The sequence below is a fragment of the Rhinolophus sinicus genome, chromosome 17 (assembly GCF_057876585.1).
Source record: "Rhinolophus sinicus isolate RSI-liver-muscle chromosome 17, RSI-T2T, whole genome shotgun sequence".
Lineage (NCBI taxonomy): Eukaryota > Metazoa > Chordata > Mammalia > Chiroptera > Rhinolophidae > Rhinolophus > Rhinolophus sinicus.
This window is the reverse complement of record NC_142517.1, coordinates 200,285,996-200,313,510: the sequence shown is the minus strand read 5'-3', so window position 1 is coordinate 200,313,510 and position 27,515 is coordinate 200,285,996. Positions and strand designations below refer to the sequence as shown.

General features: G+C 38.7%; 1 protein-coding gene across 1 annotated transcript; it reads right to left on the bottom strand.

Annotated features, from left to right (window-relative positions):
- Positions 1 to 27,515, bottom strand: MOGAT1 (monoacylglycerol O-acyltransferase 1). Its single transcript, XM_019753687.3, has 6 exons — positions 27,159 to 27,515; positions 14,720 to 14,898; positions 14,161 to 14,365; positions 9,411 to 9,585; positions 8,667 to 8,866; positions 1 to 224 (listed from the first exon to the last, which is right to left on the bottom strand). Exons 1-6 carry the CDS (start codon positions 27,250 to 27,252, stop codon positions 70 to 72), a joined length of 1,008 nt encoding a protein of 335 aa, XP_019609246.2. The 5' UTR covers positions 27,253 to 27,515; the 3' UTR covers positions 1 to 69.

Below are 27,515 nucleotides of genomic sequence, written 5' to 3'. Positions count from 1 at the left end.
CTTGTTTAAAATATTTATTCTCTCAACGGGATATTCTCTCCTCCTCCTGTATGCCGTGGAAGGGTGTAGTTATTTAAAAATGAGAGTTTCGGTCTCTGGAATACCATACTTCCCTTTGTGCTCCTCAAATAATTTCTTTAGCTCATCCATATAAGTCTGATGTAGCTCCTCAATCTGCTCTGAGGTTGGGTTCAGAGTCTGACGAACAGGGATTGGGTGGCCAACTGCAAATACAGAGAAGACGTCACATGTCAGAAACTCAAACCACTCCACCACAGACCACTGCCTCTAATAGACAGCCCTGGAAAGATCTGCCAGTCAGAATCCATCTGGCCTGCTCACTCCAATCCCTCTTCCATTTTACTGGCTGCCTACACTGATCACACCATCCCATTTGATAACAAATAAATAACTTTCGCTCTCAGCAGACACTGGATTGTCAGTACCCTGGTGGTTTTGACTTTGAGTCAAATGAACTACTGTGCTGACTGCAGCTGGGAGGTAAGAGGACACAGCTGTGTGTGCGCGTCACCAGCATTCTTCCTCGGGTTGAGCTGACAGCCCGACCACAGTACCCATTACGGCTGGCTGTGAAATCTTGAATCATGAGGCACCAGCGCTCTACTCCCTTTTCAATGTCATCCTAAAAAAGTAAAAGAATATCTTCATAGCTAAATGACTGTAATAGAAAGCATACAAAACCACAAGGACTCCACTGTCTGTAACAGTAGAAAATGAAAACCAACCGAAAGTCTCAATAGAAATATTATTAAGTAAACCACAGAACATCCATTCAACGGAATCCTAGGCAGCAATTTTTTTAATGAAATAATATTTTTCTAACTATGTATGGTGATGATTGTTAACCAGATTTATTATCATTTTGCAATAGATGCAATTATCAAATCATGATGTTGTACACCTGAAACTAATAATGTTATGTGTCAATTATACTTCAGTTTTAAAAAATGAAATCATATGTGTGTATGCACATACACAGATGTCTAAAATGTATTAAATGGGAAAAACGTAAAATAATATAGCATGATCCCATTTATGAAAAAAACATTTATATTTCTAGGTAGATTGTAAGCTTTTAGCATATTGAAAAAGTCTGGAAAGACTGGTAACTGTTACCTCGAGGGAGGGAGGAGAGATGGGGGAACTTTCAGTTTATTTGTATTGTGTGAATTTTATACAATGAATATACATTTGTGTTTTACTCATATAGATCAATTTTACTCAAAATCGATCAATTAATTTTTAAAAACATCGCAAATTCTATATGTATTTTAAAAGGCATTTATATAATAAATAACGTTCATCTACTTGTCTCAGATGTTTAGAGAATACAGATAGGTACACATGACTTTGATGCCAGCTCTCCTGAGTCTTCTCTACTATTCAACGCGCCCTCTGCTGGTCTAATGCTGCTACTGGTGCCAAGTTTAAAATATACAGGATGTTCACCGACCAGCTGGGCAGCAAACTGATTCTTACTACCTTTGATTAGCTTGGGCATGAGATCGAACGGGGCTGTAGGTCACAGAATAGAACTCGAAGGGGAGGCGATTTCCTTTGGCCTACCCTGAGTTATCCTGTGCTCCATCCAAGGCTCGAATCCATGTCAATAACAGAAGGTGGTTAGTTAAGGGAAGACCAAGGAGATAAAGAGTGTGTGTGTGTGTGTGTGTGTGTGTGTGTGTGTGTATCTGTATATACATCCTAACTGCAACACTAATGTTCTTAAATTGCTAAGTTTTTAACCACATGTAGACTCAAAAAGCTCATATATACCGTTTCCCCGAAAATAAGACCTAGCCAGACAACCCGCTCTAAGGTGTCTTTTGGAGCAAAAATTAATATAAGACCAGGTCTTGTATCATATTATATAAGACCCAGTCTTATAGTACTATAATATTATTATATAATGCAATAGTTATATAATCATATTATATAATATGATCTAAGACCCGGTCTTATAATAAACTAAGATTGGGTCTTATATTAATTTTTGCTCCAAAAGACGCCTTAGAGCTGATTGTCTGGCTAGGTCTTATTTTCGGGGAAACACGGTAGTTCTTTGATAGCTTAGATGTCTAATTGATATATGACACACATCAGTCCTTTGTAATTCAACATAAATAACTACAAACATAACCATCTTGCTGTCAGTTGTGGTTGGAAATGTGGACCAGGAAAGGTTAATGTGGGGATGGGGTAGAACTGGGAGCTGGTGTTGCATAAACAGCACCAGGCTACACCAGGTCTAGTGCTAGCTCACCAGCAAGTATATTGAGCTAGTAAGTACCTTCCTCCCTGGCCTTAAGTTTTATATGTATAGGATAAAAGAGTAGAATTGGAATGTTGAAACTTTCTTCCAGCTCTGAACTTTGTTGTTGTTTGAGCGAAAATCTCAGAAATTTACATGCAAATTGAAAAACCTGCATGCCAATCTACTAATAAATTTGTGGTTTTATAGAAAAAGCTTGTTTTCTTTGAAATGGTCCCAAGGAGAGAGGTCAAGTACAACTATTGGGGTGGGAGTTGGGACTTACAAAGAGACACAGTGGTTAGTCTAAGATGATGAAATGTGTTGTTCCCAGCTTACTTTAATTAGGACTTGTGAATTCTGAATTATTAGTTGAATCTTTCTTTCTATGAGCTATCCTATAGTTAACATCAGTTCTGCCCTTCTCTCATTAATGGTTTTATTATATTTCAGATAGCTCTTCCAGCAAGCTGAGACAGGTCCATATGTGTCGAATTTATCACCATAAGACTTTTCCCTTTAAGTGTGAAACATAGTCATACTTGCCTTTCTCTTAGTTAAGTGCAGAGAAAGTGAGATGCTGAAAGACCCTAAACCACACACACACACACAAAACACCGAGAGGAAATTATGATTTTAAACCCAGTACTCCTGCCCCTCATTTAAACACTGAAATTGGATTAGAGAGTAAGAAACATTTCTCAATTGCTTTTTAGAGCTAAAGACAGAGGTAACAGACAAAAATGTGCAAATCCGAGAAGGATCCCCTGAGCCCCACAAGACCAGAATTATCTCTTTCCACAAAAAGGAGAGTTTTTTACTACTGAGGAGAAGAAAAAAACACCTTTTCAACACAAGACTAAGTTAGCCGCAAACTGCTGCATAATTCTCATTTTACCACAGAAAGGAGAAAAACAGCTGCATCAGGCTGCTGTTGGAAAGACAACTCCTTACTTTGGAAAAATCAGCAAACATCTACCGTGGCATTGGGAATCGTTGCTTCTGTTTATGTTTCAGTGGTTTTTATAACTGACATGCTTGCTTATTCCATTTTCCAATTCCATCCAACAATTCAAGGTTAGTTATGCATTTATTGCTCTCACAGAGCACTCCTGCTCGAATTTCGATGGTGCTGTATTATATTTTTCCAAGATAAGGAATGAGCAGCTTCACGGGTCATGGGATACACAGTTAGAGAAAAATTGGTACTGGGAATTATTTTCTTCTCACTGAGACAAAGCATAGATATTTCACAGTAAGTAGTCTTTGTTCTACTTTTCTATAATTATGAAAATTCCACAGAGTTTATCTCTCTGATCTCACACAGGAATGATCTTTCTCTAGATGCTACATACTATACAGTAGAGAAATAATAGGCAGAGCTGCACGGCAGAAGTGGGGCTGTGCAGAGTCTAAACATGGCTGCCAAATGAAACCCGGGTTCAGAACTGGTTCCACCTCTGGCTTATTGTGGAGGGTCAAAAGATGCCCAATGTAAGTGTGTGTGTGTGTGTGTGTGTGTGTGTGTTCCACACACTCATACTGGCACCATACTAATCCCCCTAACATTATTATCTCCTTTAATCCCAGCCTTCAATTAAAATTGAAAGTTTCCTTTTTCTCTCCATTTCAGAGAATGCCTTAGCCTGCTTTTTTCCCCATCAGGATATACTAATGACTTGAAACATAATGGACTACTGTTGTCCTCATGTGGTTTCAAACCAGTTGTATTTAAATAAAGTAAAATCCCTTCCCTATCTTTTTTTATTTTTAAAACCTATAGAAAAAATAATGCAATAGGCACTTGCATTCCTTTCCTGCAGACTCACCCATTTTGAAACTTTTGCACACACGTGTGTTTATTATTGTTTTTATTTCTGTAGAACCATTGGAAAGTTGTAGATACCAATGATTCGATCATGTTAATCATCCCTAAATATCTCAGCATGCATACCTAAGAATAAAAAACACTGTCCTATATTATAACACCACTTTCACATCCAAAGAATTTAACCTGCACACAATCTTATTTTGTGCTTAATCCACAAACATGATCAATTGTCTCAATAATACCCTTTATAGTTGTTTCCCCCCAGTCCACCACAGCTGCCTTGTCTCTTTAAATATTCACTTTCTCCTTTTAGTCTTTCACATCATTGATATTTCTGAAGAGTCCAGACCACTTGTTTTGTACAAGGTCCCACAATCTGGATTTGTCTATTTCCTCCTGATTTGATTCAGATTAACATTTTGGCAGGAATACTTACACAGGGAAACTGAAACACATTTGATAGCTCTCAACAATCTGGTCTGGGAACTTCTACTCTGCATACCAACTCTCACTGCGCTAGCACCTGGATGTACAGAGTGCTTTCCCAGTCTGATGTCATCTAACCCCCAGTGCCCCTGAAAGATGACAGGACAATGATAAGCATCTCCTCTTCTCTGAGCATCTCTGATACTCAGAGAGGATGAATGGTACATTCTAAGTCACTCCGAGTCAGACCTCAAACCCATACCACTTCCTCCTGTACATTTTGGCTGAAGCGTAATAAACACCTTCCGAATGTTGGTGTTAACTTGTGTGCAGCTGATGCCTGAGCGTTAGCTGCAGCCACCACGGTGCACCTGTAGGTGGAAAGAACCAACCTCTTAATGGCACTGTTTGTATTTTTTCATGTTGCCATAAGAAAAAAAATGCAACGAACACTTCTATGGCATCCATAATTAGAAGAGAGGTTCGGGAGTTAACAGGAAGTCAGTGGCAATCTCAAGGCTACAAAAGGTGGGATTGGAGCACTTTCTGTGCCACATGTAAACAGCTGGTAAGCCTGTCCGGGTATCCATAATTCTGGGACTAACACTGGGACTTTATAGTAAATGGCAACTAATTAACATAGAAGGAATGCTAGAGTTAGAAAATCACCAGTTTGCAGCCATGACTGTAATAATTAATGCTGATAAGAATTATCAATGGCTATTAAAACCATCAAGTAAAGTTTGATGACGAACAGGATAATGACAGACTCTAAGTAACATCACCCCCAGGTTACTTCTTAATGAAGAAGAAAAACAATCTTTATAAGTATAAAGATTTATATAGCTAAGTCTATAAATGTATCTTTACAGCAGAGAACCCTGGTGAACACCTTACCCAAGTGATCAAAGAGAACATCACCAACAATGAGACGAAGTGACATCAAGTACCTCTTGATGTGATATGTTGAGGACACAATACCATTTCTGTGGCATTCTGCCAAATACGCATAACCGGAATATAATCATGATGAAACATACCAACCCATGGCAGGGAACGTTCTGCAGAGCAATTGACCTGTATACTTCAAAACTGCTCATGTTTCTCATAAAGACAAAGAAAAGTTGAAAAATGATTTCAGCTTAACGTAGGCAAAAGAGAAGTGAAAATTAAATGCAATGTATGATTCTGTGTACAGAAAACATACCACTCCCTCTCAAAAAAAAAAAAAAAAAGAAATTATTGTGGCAACTGGTGAAATTTGAATATAGACTATACACTAATTAATCGCATTTTATCAATGTTAAATTTCCTGAATTGTACTGACATTATGAAGGAGATTCATCTTGTTCTTACGAAATATACGTAAATGTAATTGGGAGCAAATGGTCGCGATGTCTGCACAATTCAGACAGCTCAGTAACAGCAGAAAGTATACTTATTATACCACTAGAGAGAGGAAAACTTTAGAAAAGGTTAACAACTAGTGAATCTAGGAGAAAGGCACACAGGAGTTCATTTTACTACCCACAAACACTTTCTGAACATTTGAAACTTTTCAACACAAAATTTTAAAAATCAAAAACAGCGTATGCAGGAAATTTCCTCTTTTAAATAACAAGTTTCCCTTGGATCTTATTTTCTTGTTGAAATATGCACCGTCCCATCATCCGACCTGTACTGGCTCTATAGTACTTCAATGTAATATTAGTCCCCTTTAAAATTTTTAGTGTGTATTTATTTGTTAGATATCTGAAGACTTAAGAATTACATCAGAGAGGACTAACAAAAGACTAATTTGTCTAATTTGTTTTTTCCCCAATGTGTCTTGAACTCCCATTCTGTGGGCACTGGGAACATAGCAGAAAACAAACAAGGCCCAATTCCTGTGCTCCTGGAGCCCTGTGATGCAAACAGTGGTGGCACTTTGATTTTAGTGAGAACACATTTTTAAAGGGGGTTAACTAATAGAACATTGTTGTTAATAGAACACTAACAAAACCCTTACAGTGATTCTCACTAGTTTTAGAGACTCACTAACACTGAAATGAACACTCTGGTTGAGGTCATTAAGGAAGTGGGGTCTGAAAGATGTGAAGGGAAACTATTTATAGTATGAAGAATCAGAGCATCTCTGGACACCCATGAGTGAGAGGATTATAGATGAAATGATGGTTTAGGATGAATTTAACTAATATTTACTGAGTTTGTATAGTGTGAGGTAGAACTTATTTAAGTCAATAAACTCTTAACTAAGTCGAAAGAGAAGCAGAGGGGCCCCAAAATAACGTGCTGCTCTGGATGCTGCCTGAATCTTACCTGGGGTGTCAGGGAATCAGCAAAGAAACAACTCTGGGTTAGAAGTGCATTGATTTAAAATAGAAATGGACATAGTAACATAGATCACTGTTTCAATATCATACCGTGTTTTATCCTCTGTTGCATTTGATTGATACACAGCTTTGCTTTTGTTTATGGAATTTAAAATATCCTCAACTGGTATTATTTCAAGTCAATAAAGTCTTTACATACACATGGTCTGAGAGTCTGGTCCGCACAAATGAGGCTGCTTGCAATCATCTGACTCCCATTCAACCCCCACAAGATCTCAGCAGCTGAATCCTTGAGACATTGAAATCCTTGCATGTTTCATTTATATCCTTAGCTTGGGTTTCAAAAGACTTCAAGCAATAGTGGATACGGAGATGCTAAAGACTAGAAATGGCATTCCTTATGTAATCGTTTGTAGGGTAAGTAGAAAGATGGAGCGAAGCAAGTTTTCGTTTTTCTGAATCTTTAAGAGAAGCACGTTCTACAAGCATGAGTCAAAGCCAGATCTGTAGATTTCTAGTCTTTACAACAAATTCACATTTGGTGATTTCCACATGACCCTTGACCAATTAATTATTTGTCAGTAGAAGTGTAACCAGGCTGTATCAAATGACAAACCTCTTTACTTTTAAAAATATGTTTAACCCAACCAGGTGATAACTATACTCATTTAACCCTCCAAAATATCCTTGTTTCCAACATTTACAACTTATTTCATGGTGCATATGAGTTACACTTAATTAAACACTTAGTTCCTAAAATCATTCCCACAATTTTCCTTATATCCCCCAAAATACCAATTATAGTACTTTGTACATAAGAAATAAAAAATGACTAATTAATAATATGCCTCCAAAAGTAACCAGCTTATCCTAAAAAACACAATTGCAAACTTAAATTTATCTCAGTTATTTCTATTACACCAACTAATCAGCAGTCTAACATTCCATTTGAGTTAAACATAGTATTTTAAAATAATGTCATGTGACTATATATGAAAAGCAAAGCTCTTACATAAACAGTAGTAAAATCCCAGTCTAATGAAACAGACCTAAAAAACAAAACCAAAACTGAGTTTCATTTAATGGGCTAGCCACGGTGAAATTATTACTTCCAGTTTCATAGGAAGTATATAATTTTGGTTAATTCTCCTATCAGCACCTGACTCATCATTTTCTCATTTCAATTCTCTAGTTCTTTTTCAATTTGAGGAGCTAATTACTTTCCTCAGTCCTTCTATCAACATGATCTGTCTTCCTCTTCCCCCATCTTCTCTCCCCCAAATATGCAACTTTAAAAAATAAAATCAGGGTATATTACATACAGGATTAATATATAGGATATATTAATATAGCTAGTTGCAAAAAAATGTTTTTGCTATAGAAACTGATGCCTATGAGAAACGAACACGATCAAGACATCTATTATACAGAAATTTGCATAGATTAATAGACTCTGATTGAACTTGTTCAGCATAGAATTGCTGTGTTATAATCTGCTGGTACAGAAAAAATAGATCCATCCTAGAGGATCAGAAACTTTATTTCTAAAACTGGATTCTACCCATAGTTCAATAGTAGTATTCTTGAAAGTAATCAATTCCCATTGCAATGGAAAACATAGTCATTTCATAAATAAAAGGTCAACTTGAAATGAAGCTCAAATAACATCTACAGGATTCTTATTTTTGGAAGTTCTTACTCAAAGCCACTTGCACTAGCACCTCAGTCAAGAACAATAAACATTGCTCAAAGCAAGATAAACGTTTCCTCATCGTAACAAGCATTTAGTCTTCAGTATACATACCAACAGTGTGAATAGGTTTCCTATAGGGCATCAGGCCAAAACTGTATTGAAAGATTCCTCTGGCGTGGAACAGTGGCAAAGCAAACCCCATGACCTTCTGTAGTTTATCCTGCACGGCACGAAGCCACGAACCTTCCGGGTTGCTCACTTGTTTAAATAGTTCATTTTCACCAAAAGAAAACACAGGGACCAAATGGGCACTGCAAAACACAAAGGGGCAGAGTGAGAATTTTCAGTGAAAAGGAGGTACTTATTTTATTCTGCCTAGCTGACTTTTGCAACAAATTTCTAACAATTCTTTGATGTCCCCAAAGCCTTCCTCATCTGGCTAACTTCTTGTTTCACACGTGGAAACTGACTTGTACTAGAAATTCTTTGGGGAGGGACTTCCGTAATCTAGCAATTTGTGGAATTTGATGCTGCAGAAAATCAAGGTTCCACTGAGCTTCTTTATATCTTTAGTTTTGGCCATGGTTCCTTTGTTCCCTTGGCTGGAAATTTTGTATGTTTTTTGTTTGCTTTGCTTTTAAAGACAAGTGTCGTAGCTGGATGCTGTGGCATTGAGCTACCTTAACGGGAAGGTCATATTCCATTCCCCGTGAAAATCCACACCTGCTTTTACGGTGAGGTCAGTTAGGAGGGGGTCTGTCTTTCAGGGCCAGAAAAATTACTTTGCTTCTTTGTGTTCATTTAATAATGTCTTAACTTCCTTGACCCAGGCACCCAAAATGAAAAGCCACTTACCCATGGGTCAAAGCAATTTTCACAAATCCTTTCCGCTGGCGGATGAACAGAGTGAATTTTCCAGGATGGGCATCTAGTGATTCCTCTGCACCCCCAAGCACAATGATTGAAATGTTTCCACCTCCCTCCTTGCTCAGTACGTGGGACAAACTTTTCTTGGAAACTGAGACTGGCCCTTAGTGAACAAAACCAAAGGTGTAACTAAACATCCTTTTTAAACAAATGAAAACACTTTTATCATAATAATATTCCACGGCATCAGTGAACACCTAACAAAATTTCCTACACTGCTTACATTTGGAGGACTTTGCAGGTTTATAATTCTTTTCACATCCAAATCTTTAGCAATATATTCCATGAATATGATCTAACATTTTGGCAGGTGATGGGTTAGGCCTCTAAAATGTCATCAGGTTTTCATTATGTCTGCCGCTTGTTTGGGTGGCTTCTGCACTGTTCAATTGTACAGACTCCATTCATATTGCATTCTAAGTAAAAGACGCCCCCTGGAGTTGTTCAGTGCACAACCTGCATAGTTGTATATGACAGTCTTGGTTATTGTCCTAGTAGATCTTTGCTTAGAACTGAAAAGAATATCCTCTAAGAGGTTGCTGTGGGTCTTCTGAACACACAATGTTTTCCGATGTTCTATATGGATTCTTGTTTTCCAAACTCGGATTTAGAATGCAAACAGTTTCCAAAAAAATCAGACATTTGACAAATAACCTTAATCACTTGCTAGATCCCTACATGGTTCCAAAATGTCTAGTATGACTTTGATAAACTGTTTAAGAAAGTTACATCATTGTTCAGTCTTTGTATCAGGCTTTCTCATGTAAAAATAACTTCAAAGATTCTTTTTCAGATTTTAAATGTACTATGTACTCTTGGAAGAAAATACTCTAAACTCTTGGAGGAAAAGATAAAGATGAAAACACAAACTATTCATGACCATGTTTCAGAGATAATTGCTTTTTAATGTCTTATTGTTTCCTTCCATTCTTGGTCTTATCCATTTATTATTATTATTATTTTTTTTTTTTTTAGTTATAAAAGAATGTGTTAGGCTTTATAAAGACAGTGAACTTCATCTCTGGAAGGAGATTATATTCTCATTTTACTGTGGATTCCTATTACTAGAGGAATGGAAAATTATCACAGGATTCTGAATGACCAACTACTCTTTTAGGAGGTGGGGGTGGTGGGTTAGAGGGTAAAGAATCTGAGCTCAGATGGGTTTGAACTTTCATCGAGTTCAAAGTGTGGCTGTTTTTCTCTGCATGTCCTGAGTGACAGCTGGAAGAATTACTTCCACTGGAAAGAGGACCTCTTGGATTTCCAGACACCTGGCTCTTCTAGTTTGCCCCTGGCATTTCTCAGTTTGCGCTTTAGGCTCCCTTTCTTCAGCCCATCCTAAAATGCTGCTATTTTTAGGGCTCTACTAGAGACTGCATGTCTGTGTCCCTCCAAATTTCATATGCTGAAATCTTAACCCCCCCCAATAGGGTGGTTAGGAGGTGGGGCCTTTGGGAGTTAATTAGGTCAGAAGAGTGGTGTCCCCATGATAGAATTAGTATTCTTAAAAGAAGAGGAAGAGAGCTATCACACATGCTCTCTCTCCCTCTTTCCACCACGTGAGAATACAACGAGAAGACAGCTGTGTCTGCCAACCAGGAAGCAAGCCCTCACTAGACATCTGCCAGTGTCTTCATCTTGGACTTTGCAGCCTCCAGAACTAGAAACACTGTTTAAGCCTCCAAGTCTGTGGAATTCCCTTACAGCAGCCCAAACTGACTAAGCCAGGCTCCTTGACTGTCTCTCTTGCCTTCTCATCTGATTTACACACAAGGATTCTCCTACCACTTACGTATGCTGAGTTCTCCCAAATCTATCTCCTGGACGAGCTTCCTCCTGAAGCTCCAAGTCCATACTTCCAATAGCTCAATGGACATCTCTTCCTCGACAGCTCAGAGATACCTCAAACGTCATGTTTCCAAACCCAATGAATTAAATTCTTCCTCAAAGTTCTTCCCCTTCCAAAATCACCTATCGAGGAGAATGACACCATCCTCTATCCAGTCATTCAAATCAGAACCCGAGTCCCATATGTAGTCCCCTCTTCTCAGCCACTAGGTTGACTCATCATTGATTCATTCAAAAGCATTTACTGCGCACCTGTTATAGGTGAGACTCTCTGCTAGATGCTGAGGATTACAATTTACAGTCGCTGCCTTCATGAGGCTGAATCAATCACTAAGTCTTGTTGAATCTGTTTAATAAACTATGTTGCGTATCAATCCACTCTTCTGTACGTCACTGTGCTAGTTGAGCCCTTATCACTTCTCCCTTGGTCACTGCACTGCAATAGGCCCCTTCCACCATCACCATCTCCGAGCTTACCGCCCTTCAACTTATCTCCAAGCTGCTGCCTGCGTGAGCCTTCTAACCTGATGCAAAATCCAATCAGATTCCTCTATTGCTCAAAATCCCTCACAAGTTCCCGTGGCTTGCCTACCAGATAAAATCTAAAGTCCTCTGCATGGTCTACAAGGCTGTTGTGATCTGATCTCCACTATCTGCCCAGACTAAATGGAGAGAAAGAAGGGGACATGAGCCCTGGAAACACAGAGTGTGCTCTGGCTGACACCTGCTGAGTACAGATTCACCAAAATGAGCCAAGAGGAATGGTTTGGAGGTGGGACTTACAAGGCTTTAGAGCCACAGAAATCTCGGGTAAGAGCAAAACAGATACCTGGTAGCAAGGAGCCTCTAAAACCCTACTGATGATTCCTTACCAGAGAAGGTCTGGGGCACATATCTGTCTGTCTTTCACACCTAGCGTGGCAGCCACTGAGGCAGGCAAAGGCTAGGAGGGCAGCCTCAGACCAAGATCTCTCCTAGGAAGCGGGTTCGGGGAGAGACTGAGAACTCAACTTAGAGACAAGGAAAGTCTGCACCTCCCTTGACTATAAGTTTGGATGTTTTTCATTTAGTCTTTAGGACATCTTAGGTCATAGCAAAGGAAATGATCTCATGATGTTATAAGCCAGTGAGAGCAGACAGGTTTCACCTCAAATGCCAACTCTAGTAAATGGCAGTGGCTGTCGGAGCACTATATGGAAAAGGACTCAAGGTTGACTATTTGTATCTGACATGGCCATGGGGAGGGTGTACCTACATCTCTTGTGCCATGAATTTGCAATACCTGTTCTCAATTACACTACCAAACTCACCTACAACTGTACTTTAAATCAGCAAACTGTATACTGTAAATATATTTCTGCGCTTTTTTTGAATTTTTAAACACATTTTTTAAGTTTCCCTTTAATTTTCCTCCTTTCATAAAACTCGAATCCAATGTCTGCAAAACAAGGATGAGAAGGAATATTTTTCCTCTACAGTAGTGTGGGGGTTTTAGTGCACCACCTGGAGGCCAGACTCAGAGGCAGCCTGGACTGGCCCTAAAGCCCAGGGCTACAGAGGAGAAGGTCGGTAAACAGAACCTAACAACACAGACCAGAACCTAAAATCCTGGCCTTTTAGGGCTCAGTGATTTCCTACCAGGTATTAATGACAACAGAGACTTCGGAAATTAATAGGAAATAATGAAGACCTGGAAGCCCATGGAAAATTCTGTCTCTGAATATGCTATTTATTGATCCTGAAATCAGAAATTTTCAAAAAGAGACTACAGACTTTCCTTGATAGCCAAGAAATGCAAAGACAATAATAATTAACCCACACAATAACCATAAAGAACTCTCTCTGTAAATTAGGTGCTATAGCTCAGGGTTAGTTAATAAGTTGGTCAAGTTGGAAAACCAAACAAACTGACTGAGCCTTTTACTTTGAAGGGAGAGCTATTAACACAAGCTTAGCTTCTGTACACATTCAAATAGTATCTCTACAGCATTCCAGCTGAATTTTATTCTCAGAATTATGGTTTCACTAATGAAAACGCCTTCCACTAATTCAGAGTATTTCTAAGCCAAGATATATTTAATCTGGGAAGAAAAAGATAGCAGACTGAGTATGTTTAGTTTATATACTACCATTACTTCAAGACACATCAGAGGCTATTTCTCATCTCTCATAAAAGCATACAAAGCGACTTCCCAAAGGCGCAATTTATCACTTATTTGATCCATGATTCTGTCTGCCACATCTGGATACACAACATACATTCATCAATTTATTCTTTCATTAAGGAGGGAGAAAAGAAGAAAAAAGGAAAACAGAAAAAAAATTCATTTAGTCATCACAACTTATCTGTAAGGGTTATTATTCCCATTTTAGACATGAGGAAGTTCTGAAAATTTCCATAACTCACATTCACAAAGATTTTTTTTTAGGGGGTGCTTTATGATTTACATATTTATCTCTGCCCTTTATTCTCTTACCGAGATTAAACGGAATTATATTAAAAACATAATTAATCCAAAGGAACACATTAAAAGAATTATGCAAAAATATTTACTGTTTCATTAAATTGACATCGATTGAATATTCTTATATTCCAGGCACTATGCTAAATACTTGAGTGGAACAGAAAATAAAAGGCATAGTCTGGTGTCTTCTGGGCACTTACAGTGCAGTGGGGGAGGCAAGAAACATCCAAACAGCACATAAAGTGCCAGACCGTAATAAAGACACTAAGAAAACTATAAACCTGACTGGGTTTAGGGGGGAACCTTCTGTGTGGTTCTGCCACCCTAGAACATTGTAGAAGCAGCGATCTGCCTTCACTTACCACTGCTCATGAGATATTCTCGGAAGAGAGGACACCGGAACCAAATTGGGAGCACATGCAGATACGCAGTAAAGCCAGGAAACAGCTTCGTGAAGTCCGAATAATTTGTACAAAAATTTCCAAAGGCTCCAGCCACGAGCACTCCATGCGGGTGAAACCCAAATATGTAGTTGTGACTTGGATCCAAATCCAAAGTTTTGATGAGCTACAACGCATTTATATTGAGATTTTTTTATATAAAAAAAAAATGTTCCCTGAATCGTTTCCAATAAGAAATAAAAGGATTTGTGATTAATTCTTATATCAAAAGGAAATGGAGATTAGGACTTGTTTTCTTCCCCTGGGTTAGAGCTGTTCCCCCAATTTTTAACTATTTCCTGAGCCCAGAGCCCCTCACAATAGCCTTCCACACTTTCTCTTAGCTTAGCATCCATTTAGTAAGTTGGGATGAATTACACGCTTTCTCCCTCTAACGGGGGAAAAGCTGGACATACAAGTAATGAAAATGTTTCATTCTTTTCCCACCTCAAAACACACGATATAAAACAAGTCTACTCACATGAATTGGAAAATAGTCCTTAAAGTACCTCCAAACGGTCCAGCTTCTGACCCAGTTGGATCTCCTGCCTCCTTGCTCTGGGGTGCGCCAGTCAAAGTAAAGCCACGTCAAATAAGGGATGTAGAGGAACCAGTAGTTGTACACGATCAGCAGCAGAAGGATCCCAATGCAGACCTCGGCTGTAAGAAAGGGCGAGTGCTCAGGAATCAGGCTGCCTCAGCGTCTGCTCACCGGGCGGTATAGTCATGGGCCGGTGGACGGGGGTTTAACACACGCAAAGACTGTTAAACTGAGCCTCAGTTCAAGTGGGTAATAAAACAAGATAGCGATGAGCTAGGATCGTGTAACATTAATTGGATGCTTCCTATATACCAAGTATTGTCTTGTGCGCTCTGCCAAAACATTTTCATTTAATCCTCAAACAAATAAAAATCATAATCATAACCATTATAATCCTCATACAACCAAACCACAGTGGCAATTGAAGCAGCCACAGTGCTCGTAATGGCCTTTTCATAGAAGAGGAAATAGAGGCTGAGAGGTTAAATGAATTGCCCAAGCCACACAGGATGTAAGTGGTTGATTCACCTAAATTCAAAGTTCACGTCCCTACCCTGCGTCCCTAACGTGAGATATGGGGGAACTGTCAGTCAGGAGGGATGCAGGAGTTCCTGCCGCAGGTATTTACCTTGACCGAGCAGCCATTTTTCACATGCCCACAGAGGGGACGTTCTAGTGACAAACTTCAGAAACTCTCTTGCCCGAGAGAGAAATAGCTTCGGAGGGACCCTACCTCTTAGCTCATCTATCATTACTTGCAACATGTCACAATGACAGAGCAAAATCCAAATCATTCGTGCTCCTGATGACATAGCTTCATGATACATGAAGCAAGAACTGACAAAACTTGACCTGGGCAGCAAAGACAAGAACTTAAGCTAAGCTAGACATTTTCTTTTTATGTCTGGGCTATGTATTACACTAAAAGATATTTATAAAAAGAGAAATGCATCGACGAGAGGGGAGGGAGCATAAAGACATAAAGCGTGGCACATAGTAAGTACTCAATAAATGCCAGCTGCTACTGTTACTTTAAGGAGAGCCATTGCCTCTCGGCTTCTATGATGTGCTGCAACCACTAACCTAGTGCTGACTTCAGTTCTCCAAACTCCTATCCACTCCTTTTCAACTTTGTTAAAAAAGAGCTTTGTTCCCATACAATGCATCATGGTATCTGAGTAAGAGCATCTTTATGTATTATTGCTTTATAGAGATAGACGTAGTTTTTTTTTTTCCAGAACAAGAACATGTGTACATACAGAGGGTGCCCAAAAAGTGTATACACATTTTTAAGAAAGGAAAAGAACTGTATTCAAATGACGCTGATGGTAACCACTCTGAGCACCTCTTGTAACTGCAGAAGTCAGACATGACCTGCATTCATCTTTTCTTATCGGTATAGAGTATTACAATTTTAATACCATGTTTTCCTTTCTTAAAATGTGCATACATTTTTTTGGCACCCTCTGTATATATTTTTTCTTGAACTATATAAATCAATACATTTCCCATACAGATTTAACCCAAACATAGACTGGAACCCCATAGACGACTGCCTTGCTCTCCCCAGGGTGAGTTACAGATTAAAAGAATGCATGAAAGGTGAAAGAAGCATTGCCCTGCACCCCTCTGTGGATTGTTTTCTTGCATTCTTGAACTGCCAACAAAGTTTAAATGAGTCCAGAAGCAAGGTCAAAAGAGTGCCCTCTGCCCTCGTTCCCACCAGGATCACTCCATTTTTCTTCCCCTACTTCTCTCTTCCCAGATCTGAGTGCTGACAATTTACCACTGATGGTTAATTTTATTTTACTAACATGTGCAAAAAAAGTTACAAGAAACTTAGGCAGGTCTCATTATTCTGTATTCCAAGCCAGATACAGTGAGCTAAGAAGCTCTAAGGGAAGGAAGGGAACTGTTCTGAAGGAGCGACCATAGCCCACTGGCAACCCTCAAAGTACACATTACTGTCTCCATTTTGCAGTTGTGGAAACTGAGGCTCAGGCAGTTTGAATGTCCAAAGGATTTGAACCTGGATCTGCCTAATTCCTAAACCCATGCACTCTTTTTTTTGTTTGCTTTTTACAAAACCAAGTTATACCCAGTTAATGGTAATAACACCATAAACTTATAAGTATCTATTACAAGTACATAAGTAGGTTTATAAGCATAAAATTCAGGTAGATGAGATGTTCTGATTTTTTCTTTTTTACTATAATGATGGAAAACTAAGTCCAAAACCAAATTTATTTAACTTCAACCACAGAGTGAGTCACGAGCAGCTCCAGAAATAAAGTCCCCCAGCTACGAATTCACCCAACCACATGTCCTCTAACTGAATATACACTGCATACCTCTTTAACATTCATCAGATGTTTTGCATGTCTAATGGTTAAGACACAGACCTGGCATTGGACTCCTTATGTTGGAATCTGCCACCGACTAGCTGCCTGACCTGAGGCAAATTCTTTTACTTCTGGCGCCTCAATTCCTTTACCTGTGAAGTGGGCTAATATCAGCACTTTCTCCGAGGACTGTGGAGGCAGAAAACATAGAGATGCTACAGTGCCTGGTACACAGCAAGCACTGGACAAAGGGAAACCATTGTCATAATAATTTTGCTTACTATTGTACATTGGGAGCATGCAAAAAGTAGACGCAGACAAAATTTCACCCATATTCCGGTCACCCAATAAAAACAACCACACTTTTATTTTTGAACATTTGGGCTTCTAACAAATTTTCTCTACAAACGCACTCTTGCATAAAATTTACCCACATTTTGATTTGCTTCCACAGGACATTAAGTCAAATAGTGGACCATGAAGCGGAAACAACTTGTCCCCTGATACACTTTGATACCTTACTATCTAAAGGAGTTGTTCTAATTTAAACTCCCACTCCACACATTGCATACATTCTTTTATATTTCATATCACAAACAGTACCAAAATAGTTTGTTTAATCCCTTGACCCTAAATTGGATCAAAAGCAGAAAACACTATAAAAACTAGGTGAATAGATCACCTCCAGTTTCTATTTTTATCTCATTAAGCAATCCAAGGTAACATGATTCTTTTAAATTGGAGGTCAAAGGGACAAGGAAGATACAAAGCCTAGTCCAAATGCAGTTCTCAGGGCTGACGTTGACATCTGCTAAAACTGTCTAGAGTCACAAACCAAGCTGCACTGGCCTGCATTTCCACTGCCTTGACTTGACTTGGGTATATCCTGGGTGAAAGAACACAGGCCAGCCCCCATCACTAATACTCCCATGGACTCGACTTACTCTGCATCGTTGAGGAAGCTGCCTCCCACCATTTTTTACTGAGGAGAAATTCACATAATATAAATTAACCATTTAAAAGCACTCAATCTGGCAGCATTTAGTATATTCGTAATGTTGCGCAACAACCACCTCTACCTGGTTCTGAAATGCTTAGATGATTCCAGAATAAAACCCTGTACCCATTAAGCAGTTACTCCCTACTCCCCTCTCCCCTGCCCCTGGCAACCAACTACCTACATTATTTGTATGGATTTACCTATTCTAAGTACTTCACATACATGGAATGATCCAATATGTGACCTTTTGTAGACTTTCACTAAACATCAAGTTTTTGAGTTTCATCCATGTTAGCAGTTTATCAGTACTTCATTCCTTGTTATGGAGGAATAATATTCCCGTGGATGGATATACCACAATTTATTTATTTATTCACCAGTTGATGCACATTTGGGTTGTTTCCACCTGTTGGCAACTATTTAGTGCAGGCGTGCCCCACCCACTTTAACAGTACTGAAAGTCAGAAACAAATAAGGCTCAGCTAAAGCGTATGCACCAACATTAATTCAGCATCACCTCTAAAAGGACAAAGTGGCGTATGCCTCCTGACATGATCTAATGGAAAATACACCCCTTCACCTTTGTGGTCTTTGTGCCGAACTCGACCTGAGTCATGACAACAAAACTAGGCAACTCCAGACTGGGTGACAGTCTGCGAGATAATCAGCTGGGACTATTTTGTGAAAAATCAGTTATAAAAGACTAAAAAACAAATAAAATGTGTGGGAACTGTGTTAGCTTTAAAGGAAAATTTGAAGACAATTAGAGACATTTGAATATGAACCATATATTAAATAAAATGATTGCATCACTGATACATTTCTTGGGGATGATAATGGGATTGTAATTATGTCTTCTGTTCTGGAGACACACTCTACAGTATTTAGGGATGAAGTGTCATGATGTCTACAACTTAATTTCTTACATTCAAATGGTTCAACAGCAACAATAACAACGTGTGTGTGTGTGTGTGTGTGTGTGTGTGTGTGTAGATAGAAAGCAAATGTGACAAAATGCTGAGTGGGCGAATCGAAGGAAAAAAGAATCTTTACTACACTATTCCTTCAATACTTCTATGAAAATTTTCAAAATTAAAAGATGAGAGGGAAAGAAGACGGGGGAAATGTGTGACTCACACACACACACACACACACACACACACACAACTAATAATAATGCACAACAGGTTAAGTACTGCTGCCTGGCTGAGAACCAGTTGGAACCTCACAGAGAGACCCACATTTGCAAGAAAGTCTTGACTTCCAATCTCATATATGTAGAGGGAATGATTGAGCAATAACCCACTTTCAGCTTCAAAGCTGCCTTCAGGTATTTCTAGTAAAATCAGGGATGTAAATTTCTTTTCTTTCCCCCCATGAACTGAAGAGTTTTGGCAAGGAGCGATGGCCAGGTGTATAGCTTTTGGGTGGACGGTCCTTCAGTGCTTACGTGGACACTTCCCATCTCTGCAGTCCTTTAGCAATGATATTCCTCTTCTGCTTCCACCCTTCCTGACTCCAGTGCATTCACCTGGATACTTACAATCAGTGAAATTGTGCTGAACAAGAAAATACAAATTAAAAACCATTATACAATGTCTGATCTGTGACAGATGCTCCATCAATATCAGCAGAACTTGAAAAGAAAATTACTCCTAATAGCACACTTGGTCTACAGGCATTTCTCCAGTCAAAGACCGGATGTGTGTAAATTGATCAATTTCTTTAAGTCCTAGGTTTGTCTTTATCAGTTTTTCAAGATTTAAGACACTAAGTTTTTTTTTTTTTAATTAAATTTATTGGGGTGACAATTGTTAGTAAAATTACATAGATTTCAGGTGTACAATTCTGTATTACATCATCTATAAATCCCATTGTATGTTCATCACCCAGAGTCAGTTCTCCTTCCATCACCATATATTTGATCCCCCTTACCTTCATCTCCCACCCCCCACGCCCCACCCCCCTTACCCTCTGGTAACCACTAACACTAAGTTTTAATATGGACAATAATGTTATGGAAAAATAATTGGCTAGTGAAACAAATAAAATAACACACAGAAAGCCTTTAGAACACTGATACCACATAGGAAACTCTCAATAAATGTTAGTTATTAGCCCCATTGATGGCTTGAGACCCTCAAAAACACCAATTCCATGTGGTTCAACCCAATATATCATTTTATTTGTCCTCCAGTGCATATATTATTTTGCTAAAAATAAAAATTTAAAAACAGGAGGAAAGGAATATGCCAAAATATTAACAATGGTTATCTCTGGGTGAGAATATGGAATTTTCCTAGTTTCTTCTGAAAGCTCTCCACATTTTCCAATTCTCCTAATAACTAGCATGACTTATTCTATAATCAAAAAGTTATTTTTAAAGAAATAAAATGGCTCCACTAACAGGAAAGAAAAAAAACTAAACAAAACTTTGTAGAACAAGTCTACTTATGTAAGAATAGTCTCATCTTTAACATGATTTTATGAAATTTCCATGAGCAAACTACATTAGAAAACATTGTGTAAACTATTGAAAGTTTATTTACTCACATTAGTGATCAATATTAAGGAAATAATTGAAAATATTTAACTTGTATATATATCCTTCCCACTTGTACCCAAGAAGTTTTCACTTTTCTCCCTATGAAATCGTTTCTGCACTTACATTAATTATTTAACATAGTATGGAGAAAGAAAATGGAATTCAGAGGCAAGCAAAATCCTTTAGACCACCACATTCTTTTCATTCTTATTCCTGAGGCATTGTATTTCAAAACACCAATCAGAGCCATCTGCTAAATATAAGAATGTAAGCATGACATACTTCTGATTTTTAAAATTCCTGTTTTAAGAGAAACGTCTCCCAGAGTTTCTTAAGACAGTGCTATAAGACAAAAATCTAAGACCCCTTTGCAGAAATTTGCAGCCCACTATTTCTCATATGTGGGTCTGTCCACACTGCTTTTCAAAAATGTTCCCCTATAGGGAATCACATTTTTCTTGTTTAAAAGCAAATTTACTATTGGACCTACTTCTTTGCCTTAACGGAGACAAATAGGTTATAACAAGGATCCAGTTGAAACCAATCCCATATTCTTAATATTTAAATGTTTACCACCTTACTGACAAAATAAGCACAAATACTTTGTACAGCTACCAATTAAAAATCATGGAGATAGTCCAGAATAAAAGAGGAACAATCGTGTTTATGGAAGTCCAACAAACTCGTATAACATCACTCAACTGAATGTTAAAATGCGCTCCCTCAAAATTTTCCAGATAAAAGAAGCCTAAAGAGACATAACGAAACACGATGTGTGAACCCCTTTTTTTTAAAGGATATTAGTGGGGTAATTGCTGAAATATAAATAGGATCTATGTCTAGATTATATCACAGGACTGTATCTCTGTTATTCTTCTGATTTGGTTAATTATACTGTGGTTATGTAAGACGATGTTTTTGGTTTTAGGAAATATATACAGAGGGTGCCAAAAAAAATGTATACACATTTTAAGAAAGGAAAAAACTGTATTAAAATTTTAATACTCAATATATACCAATAACAAAAGATGAGTACAAGTTATGTGTATACATTTTTTTGGCACCCCCCGTATTGATATATGGAAGGATAAAGGGAAACCATGTCTGTAACTTACTCTTAAATAATTCAAAAAATAATTGTGTGTGTGTGTGTGTGTGTGTGTGTGTGTGTGTAGATAGACACAGATAAAGGAAATATAGTAAAATCTTAACATTTAGGGAATTTAATGAAGAAATATGGGAATTTTTGGTAATTTTCCAGAATTTTTAGTTTCTGAAATTACTTCAAAGTAAAAAGTTTAAAAATGTCAATGGTCCTCCCTGAGACCTAAAGAATCAAAACCTCTGGGGAATTTGCATTTTAACAAAAATCCTCAGGTGATTCTTAAATATGCTGTAAAGTTTGAAAACTTCAGATGTAAATAAAATCATACAGTGGAAGACTCAATGTTTTTGAGATGTCAGTTCTCTCCAAGTTTATAGACTACTCTCAATCAAAAAGCAATTGCAATGAAAATCCCAGCAGGATTTTTTGTAGAATTTGATAAGCTGATTCTAAAATGCATATGGAAATGCGAAGAACCTATAATAAATAGTCAAAACAACTCTGAAAAAAAAAAAGAACAAAGTCTGAGGGTTAACACTATCTATTTCATGAATTATTATAAAGCCACAGTAATCTAAACAGTATGGTACTGGCATCAAGATAGGCAAACAGATCAGCGGAATGGAACAGAGTCCAGAAATAAACCACACGTATATGGACAACTGACTTTTGACAAGGACACAAGGGCAGTGCAGTAGAAAAAAGATAGCGTATCTTTTAAACAAATGGAACTGGAAATATTGGATCATACATATGCCCAAAAATGAATTTAGAACTTACACCATAGGCAAACATTAACCCAAAAGGTATCACTGAACTCTATGTAAAACCTAAAACTATAAAACTTGTTGAAAGCATAAAAAAATCTTACGACCTTGGATTAAGCAAAGATTCTTTAGCTGTAACAACAAAAACACACAATCCATTAAAAAATATTAATAAATTGGTTTCATGAAAATTACAAACTTCTGTTCTTCGAAAGATACTGTTTAGAGCATGTAATGATAATCCACAGGCTGGGAAAAAAACTTGTACAAAGCATATACCTTATAGAAGACTTGTACTCAGAAGAACACAAAACTTTCAAAACTCAATCATAGGAAAATAAGCAAACCAATTAAAATGGGCAAAATATTTAAACAGGTATTTCAACAAAGAAGACATACAGATGGCAAATAAGCACATGAAAAGATGCTCCACATCATTAGTCATTAGGGAAATGCAAACAAAAGCCACAATGTTTAACCACTACACACTTACTAAAATTGCAAAGATTAAAAAGACTGACTATATCAAGTGATGGCAAAGCTATGGAGCAACTGGAACGCTCATGCACTGCTGGTAGGAATGTACAATAATACAACCACTTGGGAAGACGGGTTGGCAGTTCCTTAAAAAGTTAAACCTACACCTACCATACCGTATCAGCCATTCCATTCCTAGGTTTACCCAACAATAAAGAAAGCATACATTCATACAAAGACTTGTAGGCAGATTCACAGCAGTGTTATTCATAATAGCTGCAATCCAAATATTCAACAGATGCATGGACAAATTGCAATATATCCTTTCACTAGAATACCACTTTAAAACAAAAAGGCAATGAACCACAGAATGTGCCCAAAAAATGTATACGTTTTAAGAAAGGGAAAAACTATATTAAAATTATAATACCCAATATGTCCCGATAACAAAAGATGAATACAAGTCATGTGTACACATTTTTTGGTACCCCGATATATATAAAACGGAACATTATTCAGCCATAAAAAAGAGAGAAGGAAAGCCTGCCATTTGTGACAAAATGGAGGTCATTATGCCAAGTGGAGTAAGACAGACAAAGACAAATACTGTATGATCTCACTTACACATGGAATCTGAAAAATAAAAATCTAACTCACAGATATAGAGAACAGATTTGTGGTTGCCAGAGGTGGGGAGGGGGTCGGTGTGGTAGGGGTAGAGGTAGGGCAAATGAATGATGGTCAAAAGGTACAAACTTGCAGTTATAAGATTTATAAATAAGTCCTGGAGATATAAAGATGCAAAGAGAGTAAATCTTTAAAATTCTCATCACAAGGAAAAAACAAATTGTAACAATGTGTGGTCATGTATGTTAACTAAACTTATTGTCTGGATCATTTTGCAATATACACATATCAAATCATTATATTGTATACCTAAAACTAATACAATGTTATAAGATTGGATGACAGGTACTTAAGATTTATCTCAAGGAAACAATGTTTGATTTCATGACCAAATGAAACATTTTGCTATTTTTTTTTTTTAACATATCCCAAAGGCTAATAGCCTAAACTCATTTCCTGATGGTGGAAAGAAAAATGCATTCCAAGATTTTGATTTAGAGATCTTAAAATATGTAGTTAATAAAACCTCTCCAGTCACCATTAGAAGTAGCTATTACATCAGCTTCTTATTTTAAAATAGATAATTAGGCGGAAATAAATAAGATTTTATCCTACCTTTCCTGTAAGAATTGAATTGTAGGGCAGTCAAATGGTCCTAGATGATGAAGAAAAATTATTCCTTGTGTAAGTGCTAGCTAATATGTGAAGAATTAAAAAGTATAAGAAAACTACTTTTTTTTCGGTTTCAAATAAAACAGGTAATTCAGGCAAGAATCATTAATAGACTTAAACCACTAGGTGAAGGGCGTACTTCTGTTTGCATGAAGGCCATCACCACCTCTCAGATTGCTTCCTACCTGGACCACTGATCACTCTTACACACTAATAATGGGGCAGCTAAACACTATGTGCATCCTGACAAAATGCAATGTGAAGCACACAGCAGCTTAGGAAGAGGTCGTGCCAAAAAGGTCTCATGCAAATCTAATCAAGCCTTTATCTCTAACTTCCATTTTAGAAAAAAAAAAAAACAGAGGATTAGGGAACAAGTTAACACTACAAAGAAGCACTTGCACAAATCCTAAAGTTGAGACTCCTTGCAGGACAGATAACCTGGCTTCTTCAACACTCAATTGACAAGAAACAAATGCGATAGCACTGCTCAGAATTAAAAGACTCATACAAACTAAATGCAACCCGAAGGTCTTGTTTGGATCCTGTTTCGAATAAATCACCAATAAAAGTGTTTGGGGCATAATCTAAGAAATGTGATTTGTTTAAAAATATGTTTTGCAAAATAATAGCTAAAACTATAGGGCAAATTGCCATAAACCAAGGTAATGCACATATGGGAATTTATACCCTTCTCTTTACTTCTCTGTATGTTTGAACTTTTTCATAGTAAAATTTCCAAAATACATGATAATATGAAATAATTTGCTCCTGATAACACACATGTCAAACACGTGCAATAAAAGCATTTAAATGAATTGTCTGCCGAGCTACTATAGTGGGATTCAAAGGAGAAATCATCGGCTGTGTCCAAGTCACTAGTCCACTCCCATTTGACACTTGTGGCTCGACTACTCACTTTGAAGCATGTGACCTTAGGCAATTTATTTCACCTCTGAAGTCTCTCATTTGTAAAAAAGAGTGCAGGGGTAGCCCCTACCTCACAGGGTTGTTGTGAGGATTTCATGGGTTAATACAAGTAGGGACATATAGGGTGGATAGCCTCCCTTCTGGGTGACGGAGTGGAGACAGTCACTCAGCAAGTATTTATTTCATAACCTCCATGGGACAGGCACATCCTGGGTGGTCCCTCACTGAGCTTGTAGACAAGGATGGCAATACAGACCTTTCTCAAGTAACCACGGACACACATGAATACAAGCAATGACAAGTGCCATGCAAAAGAAGGACAGTGGGCAATCAGAGATGTGCTGATTGATCAGCAAGGAAGTCAAGTCTCCAAGTCCAAGGCATCGAAGTGGGCAGCACAGCGGTTACAGGCAGGGACGCTAGTAGGTAGAATACTTGGGTTGGCTCCCAGCTCCTCTCCTTCACCTCCAATAACTGGGTGACCTTGAACAATCTACTTCACAGTAGTTCCCTCACCTGTACAAGTGCAGGAATGAACAGTCCGTAACTCCTAGGATTGCTGTGAAGATGACACGGTTAACAGCGGATGGTGCTTAGCATGGGACCTGGCACACACTAACCCCTCAGTAAGTGTGTCTGTTAGTATCTCAATGGTCCTTTGGTCCAGAGCGAAACATAGTGTAATGCTATCAACCCCGTCTCAGCTGCGCCTGTAAGCACTAAATGAGTTAATGTTTTGAATTTCCTTTTTCAGTAAACCCTAGCTGCACACTAGTCACTTGGAGAGTTTGTTTTAAAAAATAATAATAATTATACATAATTTAAAAATATATATTACACACACACACACACACATACACACACACACAGGATCCATCATGAAACAAAGGAACAAGAAATTCTAGGGATAGAGCCTGGGTGTCTACTTTCAGAAGTTCCTCCAGTGATTCTAACCTGCGGCCAGCATTGGGAACCACTGATCCAGGCAATCACAATGTAAAACGATTTCAAAAGCGTGAACTTCTCTGGGACAATGAGTTGACTATTACTGTTATTGTTATTTGCTTCAACAGTGTACAACCCATGATCTGATCTTACAGCATGCAAATGGTGTTAGCCTTCAGAAGAGTTTAAGTTCTTAATAATCCCTCTCTTCTCTCATACCATCCCATTTCTCCAAAAAGAGCAGACATCCAGACAAAAAAAATCTCCTCTGCCCCATCTGTGACTGGCCCTGTAGGTTTCTACGTTTCTACGAGGGCTTAGGGAACCGGCTAGACCACACTCCTGGGGGGAATTATTTACAGATAGAGGCCACCCAACTCAACCCAATGTTTGGAGCAGTTTTCTTTGCAGCCAAGTACTTTCTGCATCCGGAAGATCTTTAACACGGAAAAGCTAACACGGTTATTTGTCATGAGGGTGGGGAGAGGAAGGAATCAGGTGTTTAAAATTTGGGCATTGTTTTTCCATTTATAAATCGACCATTCATAGAACGAGTTTATCAACTTTTGAGGAGCGAAAGTGCAATGTTCTATAGCTCGATTGCGCCGTGGTGCATTTGAATGCAGACATTTGCCAAAGTTCCTCGGGCTGTACATTTATAATTTGCCTTTCGTTGTAGGTAAGGTATACGTCAGTTAAAAAAAAAAAGAATACATAGCACCGGGGAAATGAAGTTGGCAAACAGTCATTCGGTATGAGGTTCACATGGGGAGAGAAACCGAAGAGGAGAGTCCCAACTTAGCTCCAAACGCCCTCTTTGACCTGCCGCTCTGGCTTACAGGAGAAGAAAGGTCGGAGGATCTAAGCACGTCCTTGGACAAGGACTGTCCGGGAGGGAGGACACCGAGCCCGGTGCACCGCAGTGTTTCGCGTGGATCTGGCGCGGAAGGGAGCGCGCAGGGTCCTTACCGAGTAGCAGGAAGGACAGGACCCACTGGAACACCGCCGCCGTCTGCAGTCGCCGCGCCAGCGGGATGTTGAGAGGCGCAAACTCGACCTTCATGGCCCCGCCGGAGAGAGGACAGCCCTCGGCCGCCTGGAACCTCGCTGCTCCGCAGCGCCTGCGGGAAATGCACGGCCAGATCCGGGCCCCGCAAGGCGAATCCGCGGAGCAGAGAGGAGAAGGAGGCGGCGGCCCTGGAGCGGGCGGGGGCTGAACTTTGTCTTGGGTGGGAGGACGCGCCTGGGCCGGGGCTGGGGGCTGCCAATCACGCGCGCCCGCGCCGGGGAGCCGCTGGCGCGCCCAGGGCGCATTGGCTGGTTCCC

Coding starts and splice junctions, on each gene's coding strand:
- MOGAT1 (XM_019753687.3), bottom strand. CDS start 27,252: ATGAAGGTCGAGTTTGCGCCTCTCAACATCCCGCTGGCGCGGCGACTG. Junction 9,586..14,160: donor AGAATATCTCATGAGCAGTG/GTAAGTGAAGGC, acceptor TTGTTCACTAAG/GGCCAGTCTCAGTTTCCAAG. Junction 225..8,666: donor GAAACCTATTCACACTGTTG/GTATGTATACTG, acceptor CTGTATTTGCAG/TTGGCCACCCAATCCCTGTT.